We start from the raw sequence: 16,862 nt of genomic DNA on the forward strand, positions 1-16,862 counted from the left end.
TTATGATGACAGAGGATAGTGAGAATTTGAAAGCTGGTTAATCAATGGCACGACCAGAAGGCAAACGCAGCAGAGTTTACTACAGAGTTCTCATAACGGTTTGAGAAAGACAAAGGGTCTTACAGGACAAATGGACACGACCCTTCAAAGTTGTGCGAAAACTTGAAGGTCAATTATTTGGTAGACTTGGTTTACTCAAAGGAGGACCCTGGGATCTTTCATGGCAACCGACTGGAGGCCTAGGTTTCAAGAACAGGGATAGGAATTTTGCTCCTAACTTCTGATCGAGTAGAGTGAGCTTCTCAGATCTTCTAAGGGGACACCCTTCAGATGGATTCAGATGGATCAGCAGAAGGGGTAACACTCTCTACTAATCTGACAATGCAGCAGCAGGAGGAGGTGGGCAAAGCTTTGTTAACTCACTATGCCCCTCTGTTCTCACTTACATCAGGCTTGACCCCTTGGGGCCAGCATGACATTAATACTGGTGATAATATACCTGTTAAAAGCAGGGGCTACAGGATGTCAGATAATGTGAGGAATCACATAAAAGAAGGTCAATAAGACGCTTGACCTTGGAGTGATTGAACATTCCACAAGTCCATGGGCTAGCCCAGTGATGTTAGTACCAAAGGCAGGAACTAAGGAACTTCGATTCTGTGTGGACTATGGGGCATTAAATGCAGTCACCAAGACTGGTGCCCATCCCTTGGCAAGATGAACTAGTGGATAAGCTGGGCCGAGGGGGATTCCTGCCATGACTGACCAGTCCAAGGAGATGACAGCATTCTTAACTCCAGAAGACTTGTAGCAGTTTAAGGACATGCCCTTTGACTTAAAACAATACACCTGCCACATTCCAGAGAATGGTTAACCATGTTCTGAATGAGTTAGAGAACTTCTGCATGGCACACTTGGATGACAGTGTTCAGCCCTACCTGGGAAGAACATCTTGGCCACCTGGGACATGTGTTGCAGGTCCTTCAGCAGGGCAATCTGACCATCAAAGCAAGTAAATGCCAAGTTGGTCAGAGTAAAGTGGTCTACCTTGGTCATGAGGTAGGAAGGTAGGAGCATGGGAGATCAAGCCCTTACCCAGCAAAGCATAGGCTGTACAAGACTGGGCCACTCGAACTACTCAAACTCAGGTATGAGCCTTCTTGGGACTTACTGGCTATTTATTACAGGAATTTCATAAAGAACTATGCAACCATAGGTTCTCCACTGAATACCATATCCTCTCCCAAGTACCCTAAAAAGGTCAAGTGCAATGAGGACTGAAAGCCTTCCAGGGGCTGAAAGATGCCCTCTGTAAAGCTCCAGTGCTGAGAGCTCCTGATTACACTCAGGCCTTTCTAGTCCAAACTAATGCTTCGAACACAGGGATAGGAGCAGTCTTGAGCCAATTTGATACCAAAGGCAGGGAGCACCCCATCTGCTTTATTAGTACAACATTATTTTTAAAAAGATAGGGAAACCAGGTGGACAACCATTGAACGTGAATGTTGTTCGATTGTGTGGGCCCTGAAACAATTCAGACCATGCCTCTATGGAACTACTTTCAAGATTCAAACTGACCACCAACACTTAAGGTAGCTGATGCAGGTGAAAGGAGAAACCCCAAAACTGCTGAAGTCATCCATAAGCCTACAAATCTTCGACTTCACTATTGAACACAGGTCAGGTACCCAACATAAGAATGCTGATGGTCTCTCCAGAAAGTATTATCGACTGGATCAAGAGAGCCATCCGGGAGTGGATTAGATCCTCCTGTTCCTATTGGGGGGGGGGCATTTCAGGGAGTTTTATCATTGTGTTGCATCATCCCCCCTCCTAGTGGGACCCGCAGCACTTTTTGCTAGACTTCTGAACCTTTTTCTTTTCATCCTGAATGAGTGGAGCCTTTTTCCACTCATTCATTCTTATGGGCTCTGTCTTTTGCAATTCTATTCTTTGTAAATCTACCTGTACTATGGAGTCTGTCTGCTCCGTAGCTCTTAAATGCATCTGTGTTTTACTACTGCAGCACACAGCTCCTTATGGGCAGTGTTGTTGGGGACCCCTAGGGGTCCTCCTGTAGGATAATTTTTCTATATCCCTAAGTAAACTACCCTTTTTAAGGATAGAGAGATACTTGGTGTCGCTCCCAAAACTCTCTAGTCTGACAGATTGGAAACCACCACCTTCAGTGGAGTGCCAAAGGGTACTTAGTATCCCCCTTCTCTTTGCGCGTGCGTGTGTCTGTGTTTGCCTTTGGCAGGAACCCTTGGGTGTCCCCGCCTAGGCTCCAGTGTGTCGGGGCAGGCAGGAAGTGGGGGAGGAGTCTGCCCGAGTGCCTGAAGGGAATCAGTGCAGGCTGGGGGGCTGGCTGTCCTGATTGGACAGCCACCCGCCCCTTTCTGTAAACTGCTGAGAGAGATGCAGAGGAGTATGCTCAAACTGAATAAAAGTGAGGTTCCGTAGGTGAAAGGCAAGGCGACCACTGGAACTGAAGTAACTGAAGCTGAAGATCACCAGAGATGCCTGCAGTCCCTTTGCAACACTGAAGCAACCACTGCTGTCCTGACCCTGTTTTCTTTGTGACAGCAGAGCACCGAAGGGGACAACTCCTTCCCTTTGGCTGGTGGTACTGACCACCCCTGAGACGAACTATAAATTGAGCCATCTCCCGAGGTGCTGTGCCTTTCCAGAGCTGCAGACTGCAAATACCAGGAGACCTCCTACCCATTTTCAGTGCGTTAGGGAGAATTTTCATTTTAGTGCTTAATTCCTCCCACCTTAGAGACCGACTTTATGAATTTTTAATTTTAACCCTGGAGTGAGTGAGCTCTTTTTCTCACGCTCATGTGTTTTGACGTGATTTGGATAATGGGTTTCCTTTTTTTAAAAAAATATATTTTGTTTTTTGAGTCTGACAAACTCCTTAGGCATCTACTTTTTGTATGGTGACACAGCACCTTCAGTACAGTGTCACAGACAAATCCTTTGTAAGGTTCAAATACCTTTTCTTGTGAGAACTACTGTTCCTAAGAATAGTAAAGTGAAATTGACTTTACTTAACTTTTCTCTTTGTAGGTCCAGCACACACCATTTTATGTGGAGTGCTGGGGGTTACTTAGTAGCCCCTTTTCCTACTCAGTCATGGAATACAATGCATGTTATCCTCACTACTTTAAATGGCTGGTGGCAGTGGTTTAATGTTCCTACCATTGTGCTTTTCTACCGCAGGCTGAATCCTCAGCTGCATATAGCACCCATGGGTGACCATTTTTTCAAAATGACCGCCGGCGGTCTTTTTTCACCATTTTCTGTTTCTGGGGTCTTTGTGTATTACTCTGCACACCAACCCAGGTTTGAGCCCTTTGTTCCTTTTGTCTTTGGCAGGCTTCAGTACTGAAATCCACCTCTGGCTCCAGTGTGTCTGTAAGGGCAAGAAGTGAGGGAGGTTCCAGAAACTCCCATCCTTTGCCTTTAGGAATGCCTGAATGCACCTAGTCTTGATTGCCTGGTTGTCCTTTTAGGACAGTCACCCCTGCTGTTTTGAGTGACAGCTACTCTGTGCATGAATGGGAGAGACCTGCTTAAAAGGTGAGGGTTTTGTGACTGAAGACCGAGTCGGCCACTGGGAAGAACAACCCAATGAAGAAACCATGAACAAAGCTTGATGCATCCACCTGGACCTTTGAATTGCCCTGTGAAGCCCTGCTGCTGTGCTGAAACTCCTTTTTCTGATCGACAAGAGAAGTTCCGTAAGGGAAGGCTTCTTCCCTTGGGTTAGTGGGACCAACTAACCCTGAGACGAACTCCACTGGACCACCTTCCCCAGCTAGCTGTACTTCTTTGCTGCTGCAGGAACCGAGTGCCAGTGGTCAAGAAATCTGTAGTGTAGGGCAACGTCTGCAATCCAGCCAGAAGCTCCAGGAGTCTCGAGGACCCTCCAGAAGCAGGATGACCAGAGCTTGAGTCCCCTCACCAGAGTGCAGGAATGAAGGAAGCCCAACTGGTGTCCAAGATCTGCAGCGGTGCCGTTTACCGAGCAGGGACTTCTCTGTAGATACAAATTTGGAGTTTCAGCACATCAGCAGGGCTTCACCGGGCAAACCAACAGTCCAGGAGTTGCAGCAGGCGTCCTCTTCAAATTCTTCTTTGGTTCCTTCATCCAGTGGTCGACTCTGCCTTCCAAGCCAAAAGCCTTGCCTTTTATTCAGTTCTCTCCCATTCATTCCAGCATAGCTGTCAATGACCCAGCAGGGTGGCCATCTTTGCGGGACAGTCAGCCGGCCAATCACTACAGAGTGCATGTGGATCTCCTAGGAGACTAAGCACCTGCCTCACTTCCTGCCTACCACAGACACCCTGGAGCCAGAGGCGGCCTTCACTCGTGAATCCCGCCAAAGGCAAAGCAAACAATTGGACCAAACCTGGTTTGGCGCACAGAGTAAATTTCAAGAAGGACCTTTCCACAAAGAAATGGCAAAAAAAGAAGGCCAGGGGCATTTTGACTAAATTGGCACCCTTGGGTACTTTACTGCAGCTGCGAAATACCGTGGCAAATGCACACCATGGTAGTTAAAATGAAACCACTGCCACTAGCCATTCAGTGAGAAAAGGGTAACATAAAAGGGTTACGTGAGAAGCTAGACAAAGGGGATACTAGGTAACCCCTCCAGCACCCTATTGTAAGATAGTGTGTGCTGGGTCTAGAAAGTTCCAAAAGTAAAGTCAATTTCACTTTACTGCTCTGGGAAACAGTAGTTTATACCAGAGAAGGTATTTAAACCTTGGAGAAGTCTGAAAGTGCTGGTGACAATGTAAAAGTTGATGCCTATGGAGTTTGTCAGGCTCCATAACCAAAAGAAACACAAAGCTCAGAAATCACATCAAAATACATGAGAGAGTGGGAAAAAGGATCCAGTCTTTCGCAAGGTTAAAAAAATCAAATCCTCAAAATCCAGCAAAGTTGCTGGGGGTCTCTAAGGTGGAGGGAATTGGAACATTTCTGAGAATTCTCCCCAACACACGCAACCAAACTGTGTAGTACAAGCTTATACTAAAGGTTGGGTTTCCTATACCTGTAGTCAGAGTGGTTTGTAGTGTTCTCAGAGGGTACTGCATACAAACATTGCCTAACACCATGGTCAGAGCACAAAGTGCTGGGGGTCAGACGGGGAGATTGTTCATTTTTATGCCAAATCCCCTCCAACACTGACTCCTACTACGTTCGCATATTTGTTGTATGTTTTTCAGCATTTTGCCCAAAGGTTCAAACGTGTCAGTACTTTGGCTCAGCACCCTCCCCCCACCCCCCAATCCCCCTTTAACATATTGCAGCTGTGCTTTTCTCTGGGCTTTAGGACTAGTACATTTGATGGATAAAATAGCCATGTATCTGTAACTGCTTTCCTGTGCTTATTTTGCAAAGATAGATTCTTCCCCTAGAGCCATACTTCTAAATGCAAGCATCATGTGGAACGACCCGAACATGTCCTCAACAAAAACAAAAATAAAAAAAAACCCATGAGGAAATTGATTTAGATTGAGAGCATATTTTTCTTGCTTCAGCGAGGATCTTTAAAGCAAGTATGGTACCACTTGATGGCCTTTGCCTGATGGCACCCTAGGAAGCATCCTTGCCTTTTTGTAGCATCAGGCTGCTGCACAGGGACTTAAATGCTGGGCAAGGTACAGAAAGCTGGTTTGCAAAGCCTAATTAAACATTTGATGATACTTTTGTTAAGACTTATTTTCTATGCTCTGACTAGGGGCACAGATGTATAGAAGGCCAACTCTGGGAGCTGTAGCCAAACCAGTTCAAGGTAGCGGTCTAGGCTAAGTCTCAAGAGGTGGCGAGCTTGTAAAGAGTCCACAACGAGTACACACAATGGGAGTCACAAATTACACAGACAGTATGTATAAAAATACAGTCATTTGTTTATGGCCAAACAACACTATGCAAAATGACTAACAGGTAGAAGCATCACACAACACTAATAATAGAATACATATGTACAGTGACTAGAGTGGGGTATAATACAGATCAAACCCCTGTAAATGATCAAACCCCTGTAAAGGGAAGTATAGATTAGTTTGTGCACTACAGGTCCACAGAGAATTAGCCCTAGCTTCAGAAGTCCTTCCCCAAGTTGTTGGAGCCTTATGCCCAAAAGTTCAGGGAAAGTTCTAACACAAAGTTAAGGTACGGTCAAAGGGTTCGAGGAAAAGTTATTCTAACAAAAATGTCCCCAACGTTCGGAAGGCTTGCACGAGCAAGCAATGGCAAAGCCAAAGTGTTGTAAAAGTTTTAGAAAAGTTAGCAAAACTTTTAAAAGGGAGTTTAGGGGCAGGTAAGAACCACTAACTCATTGTACTCCGATTCTTCCAAGGACTTGATAGGCCAATGGAAGAGGGTCTGAGGTTGCTTTTCCCACTGTCAGCCTCAGTCTTTAATTCACATGGCTGCAGGTTCAAGGAGATCTCTAGTCTGTGTCTTTGGCTGGTGCAAGGACTCTCAGTAGCAGAAAATAGCAAAACACTATGCAGTACCCCTCTCCGGTCTGAACTCTAGGCGAGCTGTTTCGGACGGTGGTCACCACAGTACGTTGACACAAAAGGACTTGCTTGTCGTGGTCAGACTTTCCCTCATCTCAGGTCCCCTTGACGCTAGGACTCAGTAATTTCGCTGAGGTAAGTCCTGTAGGACACGCTGGGGATCCCCCAAGTTCCAGACCTCCATGCAGAACGGTAACATCGGCAGCACAGAAGCCCAAATTCAGAGCTGGTCAGCCACAGGGCAGTCCCGGAACACCTCTGAAGGCTCTTCTTCGCAGCGTAACGAGCAGACAACAGGAATGGATGTTCCCTCCACTCCATGGGTCGCAGCTCCCTCGCAGCACTGCTGGATATAGACAGGAAGGCAGGGCTCTTCTGGGACAGCAGCAGACGTTGGTCTCCAGGCCCCCTTCAGACTGACCTCTTGTCTCCTCACAGGTCTCACAGCTGGACAAAAGTCTTGGCTCCTTCAGGTTTCTCCAGGATCTCCCTAGAGTGGGTACATGGGTCGTCATATCCCAAAAGCTAGATAAGAGCAGAAACTCCCACTATCCAATAGTAGAACTAGCCCCACACACACACCAGGCTACAGTGGTCCAATCAGGACTAGTAGCGAGAACACTCATGCATAACACTCGGACACACTCAAACTAGTTTGTGGATTGGGACCAGACAGTCCCAGCCCACATCCTGCCAGCAAACACACATAGCCCTCCAGTAGCCTGCCAAAAGCCGCTGCTTTCCCGGGCACTGGAACTCCAAATACAGGATTATCCTGGCTTCACGGGCCAGGAAGAAGACTAAAAGACAAGATGACCAAAGGACAAACCAAACACCCATGTTTGGTCACTAACCACAGTTAGTAGTTAAACACAGTAAATGCGGTAATGCTAAAACGAAAAGCACCAACAAATGGTAAAAAGTCACTGCTGCCACCAGCTTGTCTATTTAAAACACCTATAGTAACCAAAAATCCTGAGTTTTAGTCTAGGGCAAATACAAAAGTATACCCTGTTGTACTGCCTTGTAAGATGCATTGTACAATGATAAAAAGTTACCACAAGTGATCAGTTACTAAAAGTAATAACAAAGTAACTAGACTAAGGGAAACAATGTTTCCCAGTACTGACAGCTGGACGGACATGTCAGTTTCCCCAAAACAGATGAGCAAATGACAGTGCAGTGAAGCGTAAGGTTTCACTGCACTGTAAAAAGAACAGGTCAGGATCAAAAATAAAAGCAAAAGGTTTGCGGGTCCATAGAAATCGAAGGAAAGGTGCAGGAAAAAAAAATCTTTCCCCAACAACTTTCAAATAAAAAATGAAGCTTGATCTTGAAATCGATGCACATACTATCAGATGCATACTATACAAATTGATATACTGATGAAGCAATAGCAACTGTGATACAGATAGACCATTTGAATTAAATGATCCCTTGACTGATCCGAAGCCCTTGCATTTTACATCGATGGCCATATCATGGCGGAATCCCCTGGAATCTTCCATTTTCGCAGAACATTTACATCATGGTCATACTTGCACAAAAAGAAGGGGTGCGTCTTACACTGTCAATGTATGAACAGTAAAAGCAAGTGGCCAAAATCTGCTTACGCATTAGAAAATCCCTTATTTGCTTGATGAGATTTCGCAGATCCTCGTTGCTTCGGTCCACTTTTTCTTTGGTAGAATTAGTTTTCAACAGAATGTCTTGCGCACTTCGCTTTGCCTCATCTGCCTTGAGTTTTGACTCTGCAACCTAAACAATGACATCAAGGTCTACATTCAGTTACACTCCAGAAAGGCAGTATACATCAAGTAGGCAAATGGCTAAGAAATCTTAACAATACGGGACTTAAAATACCCCCTATAAAGGACTATGAAATTAATTAACAAGGGCAGTGTTGCTTTGACTGTGAGCTTCAAGCACGGACTACACTTCTGAAAAGCATTCTTGGTTAAACTATCTTTTCCTATAATAGAAATAGTGTAATAAGTTTATAGGTTCCTTACTTACCTGCAATAGCTGCTGCTCTTCATAAACTGCCAGGTTGCAGAGTTAATTCAAAAAAGTACTCTTACTTGCCTGAAGTCACTGCGTGTTTGGTTAGAAGAGTACATGGTAAATTACTCACCTGTTGGGTTGTGCTTTCCTTGAATTGCTTCTGGGCACGTCAAATAGTCCCACTAGGTTCTTAATTGTCCATGGGTAGCTTAAGGCCCCTCTACAAAGTATACAAGTTAAGGTACTCCCTCTGAACAGTTCTAAAAAGCAACACTGGTGTGTAACTGTATCCATTCTTGATAGAAGAAAGTTATATATGTTGCAGGTGATACATGTTAACAGTGTTGGTCTACTTAAGTGTGTCTATAACAGAATAACACTGTATACTGGTACCATTAGTGCCTACCACCCTTAAATTACTTATTGTATTCTGAATGTATACCTAACCTGGTTTTACTCCCTAAGAATAGCTTAGTGCCATTCTGAATGTGTTATATGTTGGACTCACCTTGGCTGCAAGGTTATACTTTGGTATGTAAACCATAGGTATTGAGTTGTTTTTCATAATTATGTTTATATGATATGGTATAGTACTTACTTCCCCAAGATGTATCTTGGCCTAATTGTATTTAAATAAATCCTTTCTTTTTACAATGCATACTGTTTGTGTTTCTTTTGACCATTATTTGTACTGATCCACAGCCCTCTTCCTCCTAAAATAAGCATGGCTGCTCGGTCTACGCTACCAAATTTTCTCAGGTGATACAGCCTTATACTAAGAGTGGAGTTTTGTCCTGCCTCATGTGTGGTTTTTAAAAGCCCTTTGTTGGACTTTAGAAAAACTGTCCTAACACTGCCAAGTGTTGGGTGAATGTGTAGAGTCCAACTGGTGTGGGACTTTACAAAACGAATCTCTTGGTATTGGGTAACCCACCTTTTAATATAGGCCTGTACTACACAAGTTGGTAGTGTGACTGAGCAGACAGGATTATCTTAAGAGGAGGTAATGTGAGCTGTACAATGAGATCAGTAAATACAGGTATCCAAGTAAACACTTAAAAGTTATAGTATACATATTTATTTATATATACTCAAGAATAATTAGACAATCTTTAAAAAGCAGCAACTACTAGTAACAGTAAACCCAGTTAGGATTCAATTCCAACAAGAGCAATAAAGCAGGTCAGTAAACTTTTCACGTGTTATACATTTTTTTTTTTTTTTTTTTAAATTGTGCTTAATCCAAAAAAAGATTTTTACAAAATGGTCAGTTTGTCCTGAGTTTTTTATTAAAGTTCTTGTCTCACTAAAATGTGCCCTCGTTTTTGACTATAGTCTCTGCAAATTTACAGCCTCCAGTATTTTGTATGTGGCGATTTGCCATTTCGTTTTGTCTCCTCCAATCAAACGAGACCAACATATTTGTTGGTCTGAGATAATGAAGTACGAGAACATTGGTCTTAAATATCGATCTCTCATATGTTGGTTTGCGGCACATTTTAGAAGAAGGTGCCAAATTGTTTTTTTCTTGCGTCTTGCAGAGGCGACAAAAATTTGTTTCAGCCTTGCATCTGATAGCCAAGATTTCGTTTGTTGGCAGCAAGTTGAGCCGGGCACGTAGCATCATGTCTCTCCCCTTCCTGGATGGGAATTTTTTGATGTATTCTTGGGAGCTCATTGATTTTTTTAGTATTTGGGGGCAGGTGTGTAGTTAATTTATTCTTTCCTGCTGTTTCCAGGGTCGATATCCAATCGAGTTCACTTATTTTTGTAAGTATTTTCTTTGGGTTGTTAGTGTTTCTTCGTTGACCTGTATTTGCTCCAACACTCTGATGTTCTCGTCTTTCCAATTTGTGAGCCGTTTGCTGGTGTTTCGTTCTATTTCTTGATTTACCAGGTTGTAGATTGAGAAAGGCTCCGCCATCCGACATTTCTTGTATAGCATTAGTGTAGATTTTAACACTGTACTTTTAAGGGTTTGTAAACTCAGCTCTTGGCGGATTGATGCTCCCGGGGTGGAGTTTGGTAGCATCAGCACTTTCCTCTAAAATGTTGCCTCCATTTTTGACCAGATATTAGACGGTAGATTGATCATTGCATCACCTCCATATGTTAACGTAGGCATCACCTTTTTCTTGTAGAATTCTAGTACTGGCATTAATGAGTATCTGCCAAACTTTTTGGTTATACATAGTCCAACACCTTGAGTGAAGTCATTTGAGGTTAGTAATAACACTTATTTGTGATCACGATTATAATATTGAGTTATAAGGAGGGGAAAGTTAGGTCAAATCACAACATACTTTGTACTTTGAAAAACAGTTACATTCTCCCACAGCGATGTAGGCAGTCTTATCCCAGCAGTAATAGTGTTCAACAATTAAAACCTGTAAGGGAACAAGCACTGCTAAAGCCAATAGGTTTAGAAGGGGGCGGGTAGGGAGCCAGGACAGCCAAATGTCTGATGCTCTTTTCTTAGAAAATGTTTTTAAATGGTCAGTAGTTCAAACAGAAAATCACAGAAGCTCAAGAAGAGCCACCTTGAAGAAGAACAAGCTGGAAGGCCAGTGCAAGTGAGTTGAGGTCAACTCAAAAGAGGGTAAAATATAGTACTTCCCAAGCTATGACGCACCACAATTGGCAAAAGATAGATGTGCCCCAAGCCCCACAGTACCTGTGAACTGAAGAATTTGTTGCAGCTGGATGCCTTCCTGTTGCAGTGTAGCAGACCCTTGTTCTTGGTCTTTGGTCGTGGTGATGAAAGGGAGGACGTCTGGTGGGCTTCTGCAGCAGCACTGCAGAGAGTGACTCGGCAGCAATGGATTATCCTTGATTCAGCAGATTTTTGTGGTTTTGGCACCTTTTTCTCAGCGTCAAAGAAGAACGAACAGCTCCTGTTGGAAGTTACTTGATCCCTCTGTCCTGGACTCTGGTGAGGGGACGCTGGCTAAATTGTAGGGTCCTCTGGATGCCCACAAAGTTTTGGCCGGATTCTCACTTTCTAAGACAATGCACTCGATGATGGTCAGGGGCCCTGGGCATTAGGATTCTGCAGCCTTGGAACGTCACAGCAAGTCAGGGGATGTGCCAAAATTAAGCTTTTCTCAAGGATAGTTGGTCCCACCAGCCCAAGGGAGGAAGTCATCCCGTCCAGGTCTTCCCAGTCTAAACAGACACAGGGTCAGCACAGATACAGGGCTTCACTGGGCACTTCGTAGTGCAATAGGGTGCTGCTGGCATCAGTTCATTTCTCTGTTGGCTGTTGTTCTCCAGTGGTCAACTCTGCCTCTTGTCCCAAAAAGCTCGCCTTTTAAGCAAATTCTCATTTATTCACAGCCCTTGGCTGCCAATCACCCAGAAAGGTGGCTGTCCTCCCATAGAGCCAGTCTGCCAATCAGAACTGGTTTCACTCAGGCACACTTAGAGACAAAGGACAGATGTTTCAGGACCCTCTCTCACTTCCTGCCTTTCCAGACACACTGGAGCCTGGGCAGGTGTTAGGGGGAATTCTTAGAAATGTGCTCATTCCCTTCTACCTTAGAGTCCCCAAGCTCTTTTGCTGGACTTTAGGACTTTTAATTTCTATCCTGGAAAGAGTGAGACCTTTTCCCCTCACTCTCTCGAGCATTTTTATTTGATTTGAACTCTTACTTCTGGGTTTGGAGTCTGACATACTCCATAGGCATCATATTTTTACATTGTGACACACAGCACCCTCAGTGCAGTGTCAAAGAGAAATCCTTTGGATTTCTACTAAGGTTTAAATACCGACTTTTGGATAACTACTGCTTCCAAGAGTAGTAAAGTGAAATTGACTTTACATACGTTTTCCTCTTTATAGACCCAGCACCCACCATCTTACAATACAGTGCTGGAGGGTTTACTTGGTATTCCCTTTGTCTAACTTCTCGTGTAACATGTTTATGTTACATTTTCTATGATTAATGGCTGGTGGCAGTGGTTTACTTTTTCCTACTATTGTGTGTTTTTACCACAGGCTCAGTTCGCAGCTGCAGTATAGCACCCATGGGTGCCCATTTTGTCAAAATGGCCCGGGTCTTCTTTTTTCGCCATTTCTTGTTGGAAAGGTCCTTCTTGAGATTTACCCTGTGCGCCAAACCAAGTTTGGTCCCTTTGTTCATTTTGTCTTTGGCGGGGTTCAGTGGTGATGCCCGCCTCTGGTTCCAGCAGGTCTGGCAGGGCAGGAAGCGAAGGAGGTTCCCATAAATCCCTGTGCTAGTCTCCTTGATTACAGGAATGCACCCAAAGGTGGTTGGTCAGCTGCCTGTCCTTGGAGGACAGCCACCCTGCTGTGTGAGTGACAGCTAGGCTGCAAATTAATGGGAATGACTTGCATATAAGGCAAGGTCTTTTGCAAGTAAGGCAGAGTCGACCACTGGATGAAGGAACCGAAGAAAGAAACTGGAAGAGAAGCTTGCTGCACCTCCTGGACCGTTGGTTTGCCTGGTGAAAAGCCCTACTGCAGTGCTGATGCTCCTACTTAGACAGACTAGAGAAGCCCAGAAAGGACAACTTCCCCCCTGGGTTGGTGGGACCAATCAACCCCAAGATGAACTCGACTGAAACCCCCCTCTCTGCTGGTTGTACTTCCATTGCTGCTGCAGGAGCAGAGTGTCAGGGGACAGGAACACCAGAATCAAGTATCGTTTTTAAGCCGGACCCGAACTGCAGGAAGATCCTTTAGACTCCCTCGAAACAGGGCTTACCAAGCCTGAGCCACCTCAAAAGAGTGCTGGACCCCAGAAGCAAGGAAGGCCCAAAAGGTGTCGAAGAACTGTGGTGGTGCTATTTTCGAGTAGCTGAAACCGCAAAGTGGCGTTGATCTGAACTGGGCTGATTGCTGCCGCCAGCCTTTGAATCGTAGTGCAGGAGTCCCCAGACATCCTCCCTCTTATCCCCCCCGACTGAGTCGCAGGAACAACATGATCTGCAGGAACTACAACAGGAACAGAAGCCAGCTGAAACCATTTCTTCAGACCTAAAGTACTGTGAACTAAGGGGTACTTATCTCTTGTTTGTGTAGCTTGCTTGCTCTCAGTTGAGACTTGCAGTGGCTGTCTTTTGCAGAGTTGCTTGCAGCTTTGCCCCTCACAAGCCTCCCAGATTGTGGCCCAGCAATGATTTCTTTTGCAACAAAACTCTAATATTGTGCAAGACTTTTTACCTACCTTCAAGAAGTGCCTCAGCTCCCCTAGACTTTGCTCAATTGACATTGGCTGTCCTGGCTCCCTGAAGACTCCAACCTCTGACTTTGTGTTTAACTGTCCATCCAAAAAGACATGCATACTTTACTTGTATTCCTGGGACAGGTTTAATCTAATCTACATTGCATTGGGGGGTCCAAAAGTGCATACCTGTTTGAGAAACTTGTTAACCATTGTTTCCTTCCCTAACCTTTTCCTTTTTGCCACTACCTCAGTATTACCATTTAAGTGTGAAAAGGGACATATTAATGTCCAGTGTCCTAGCTATTGAAGTCACCTCCGGGTGTAGGAAATGTGTGTCATCCCAAAAGGGTATCTACTTACTTTCTTGAACTGAAGGTGTGCATTTTGAAGTGCATTTATATTGTTGCCAATTGCTCCCTTCCAAAGAAGGCTTATTTTAAAACTGACTGTTGAATAATTTAGTCAAGAAACCTTGAGAATACGTGTTATTTGAATACGTGCCACTGTGAAACTATGTTGCACCCCTACATCTCACATTGACCCCTCTTGAGATAAGTCTGGCTGTTCAGTCACACTAACAACTTGTGTAGTACAGGCCTGTAGCAAAGGTTGGGTTAGCTATTGCCAAGAGGACAAGGCTGGTGTAGTCTCCCACAGGGTTACTACATACAATCTTGCCAAACAACGGGCTTTAGGGCTGAAACCTGCCAAAGGCAAAATGCACAAAGGACTCAAACCCAATTCAAACAGAGTAAAAGCCCAGAAGTAACTGACAAGAAATGGTGAAAAAAAGACAGGGGCCATTTTGAGAAAATGGTCACCCTTGGGTGCTGTGCTGCAGCTGAGTAATCAGCCTGCAGATACATGGCACAAGGTAGTAAACAAGAAACCACTGCCACCATCCACTCAAGTTAGTTTGTGTAACACAATGTTACATGAGAAGTGGGATAAAGGAGTTACTATGTAACCCCCAGCACTCCACATGGGGTGGTGTGTGCTGGACCCACAAAAGAAAAGGTAAGCAAGACTGGAGTCATTTTACTATTCTTGGGAACAGTCGTTCACCCAAGAAAATGCAGTTAAACATTAAGAGGAGCCCAAGGGACTTCTCAGTGGCACTGCACTAAAGGTGCTGTGTCTCACAATCCAAAAAGCAGATGCCTGTGGAGTTTATGAAACACCATTAAACAGTAAGAAACACAAAAATCTGAGTCAGAAAAAAGTCTCACTCAGGAGTTAAAATTAAAAAGCCCTGAGGTTCTCCAAGGTTAAGGGGAATTGGCTCAGAAATAAAGTCTCCCCAACACCAAGGTCCTCCTTTTATCCAATATTTTAAAGTTCAAGCCCACCAATGGTAAGGATCTGCACCATTCAAACAGCCAGTAGTCCAATCAGGGACAACTACTGGGTTCACATCCACCCGAGAAGCAGACTTTCTGGCACCAAGGATTTGCACTGGGACTAGACAATCCCAGCCCCCTTCTTAGGTGTCACTGTCTCACACACAAAAGCTGCAGCTTTCCACGGGCTGGTTCATGACCTTAAAAGGACTTTCCTGATCTGCAAGGGCAGGAAGAAGCCCAAACTACAAAATGGCCAAAGAACAAGTGTAAATCGCGTAGGGCACTAGCCACAAACGGTAAACGCAAATGTGCACAACAAAATATTATATGAATGATAACATTGTAACTGCTACCATCAGCTTGTCTTTAGGCACATACAGAAGTAACCAGAAATCCGGTGTAAAAAGCAAGGGTGATGCAAAAGTATCCCCATTACACTGCACTGTAAGGTGCTGTGTGCAATCTTAAAAATACAAGAATTCAAATGGAAAACCATGTTTTCCAGTACTGATAGTCTGAAGGACTGATCAGTTTTTCCGGAACATGCGAGCAAAAGGGAAGTGTAGCTGAAGGCTTTCTTTTAGGACATTATCAAAAACAGAGCAAAAAGAATGGGGTTAAGAAGTGGGAAAGTTGAAATAGAATATCTTTCCTAACAGCCATTGAGTGACTGGCTCAGAGTATTGCATCGTTTTTCAAATTCGATAACGGGGCGTTGACAAGGGTGTTCCTGTAGTTACATTTTATCACTGCAAAGTTGTACTTCTCTCTTTCCGAGGAAGGTAATGTGTTGGCACAATCAGCCTAATTGTATTACTGCTTTTTTATACTTTCTGGGTATGGTTACTTAAGTTCTGCGTTTGTCCCACTAGGTCTGCATGCATTTGATGTATGCTGTGCATATAGATCAATCCTGGTACTGTGTGCTAGAGGGTTAGGAATGTTGCGAGGCATCTCGGGTATGGATAATGACTATGTAAATGTAATGTCTTGCTCTATCTAGGTTCCCCTCTGCCTCCCCATCCCTTTAGACTATATGTACAGTGCCTAAGTCTGTACAGTGGATTTCCAGGTTAGCAATTACAGGTTAGCAGTAGAGGTGGGGAGGGCAGGGGGTCTTCTTTGATCACCATTTCAGACTGCAACGAATAGAGAATGCAGCTGCCACACTTCTCAAACTCCCACGAAGGGAACACATCACAACAGTGCTAAGGATGCTATATTGGCACCCAGTCAAAAAAAGTCAAAACACAAATCACCTTCCAAACAATGTGCATGTTAGGCAAGATTGTGTGCAGTACCCTTTGGGAGACTACAGCAACCTTGACCTCCTGGCAATAGGAACCCAACCTTTGGTATAAATCTGTACTACACAGGTTGGCAGGGTGGCTGAGCAGCCAGGCTTATCTCAAGAGGGGTCAATGTGAGCAGTAGAGAGGTTACACAGATTCACAATGAACATTATTCAATTAAACTCATACACTCAAGGTTTCTTGATTAAACAATTATTCATTTAACAGTCAGTTATATAAGACGTCTTCAGAAGGGGGCGAAACATGTAAACACTTCAAAATACACTTCCAAAACACACTCTTAATTTCTCTTATCAGTTGATACCCATTGGGGATGGCTCACAGACACTTCCTACACTCTGAAGTGACTTCAATAGTTAGGACACTGTGGACATTGATGTATCACTGGTACATTTAGAGCAATACTGAGTTTGGTGCAAAGGTTAGATAGGAGAATAAAACAAAGGTTAACAAATAATTCATAA

General features: G+C 44.2%; 1 protein-coding gene across 1 annotated transcript in view; it reads right to left on the bottom strand.

The window, feature by feature from the left end:
• The window catches only part of LAMB1 (laminin subunit beta 1), a 373,674-nt gene that overhangs the window by 39,169 nt on the left and 317,643 nt on the right, over window positions 1-16,862 (bottom strand). The window contains exon 28 of the mRNA XM_069629156.1: window positions 8,163-8,307. Coding sequence (XP_069485257.1) covers window positions 8,163-8,307 — 145 coding nt within the window. The remainder of the gene's footprint in view (window positions 1-8,162; window positions 8,308-16,862) is intronic.

This window comes from Ambystoma mexicanum, chromosome 12, assembly GCF_040938575.1.
Source record: "Ambystoma mexicanum isolate Mex_15411 chromosome 12, UKY_AmexF1_1, whole genome shotgun sequence".
Lineage (NCBI taxonomy): Eukaryota > Metazoa > Chordata > Amphibia > Caudata > Ambystomatidae > Ambystoma > Ambystoma mexicanum.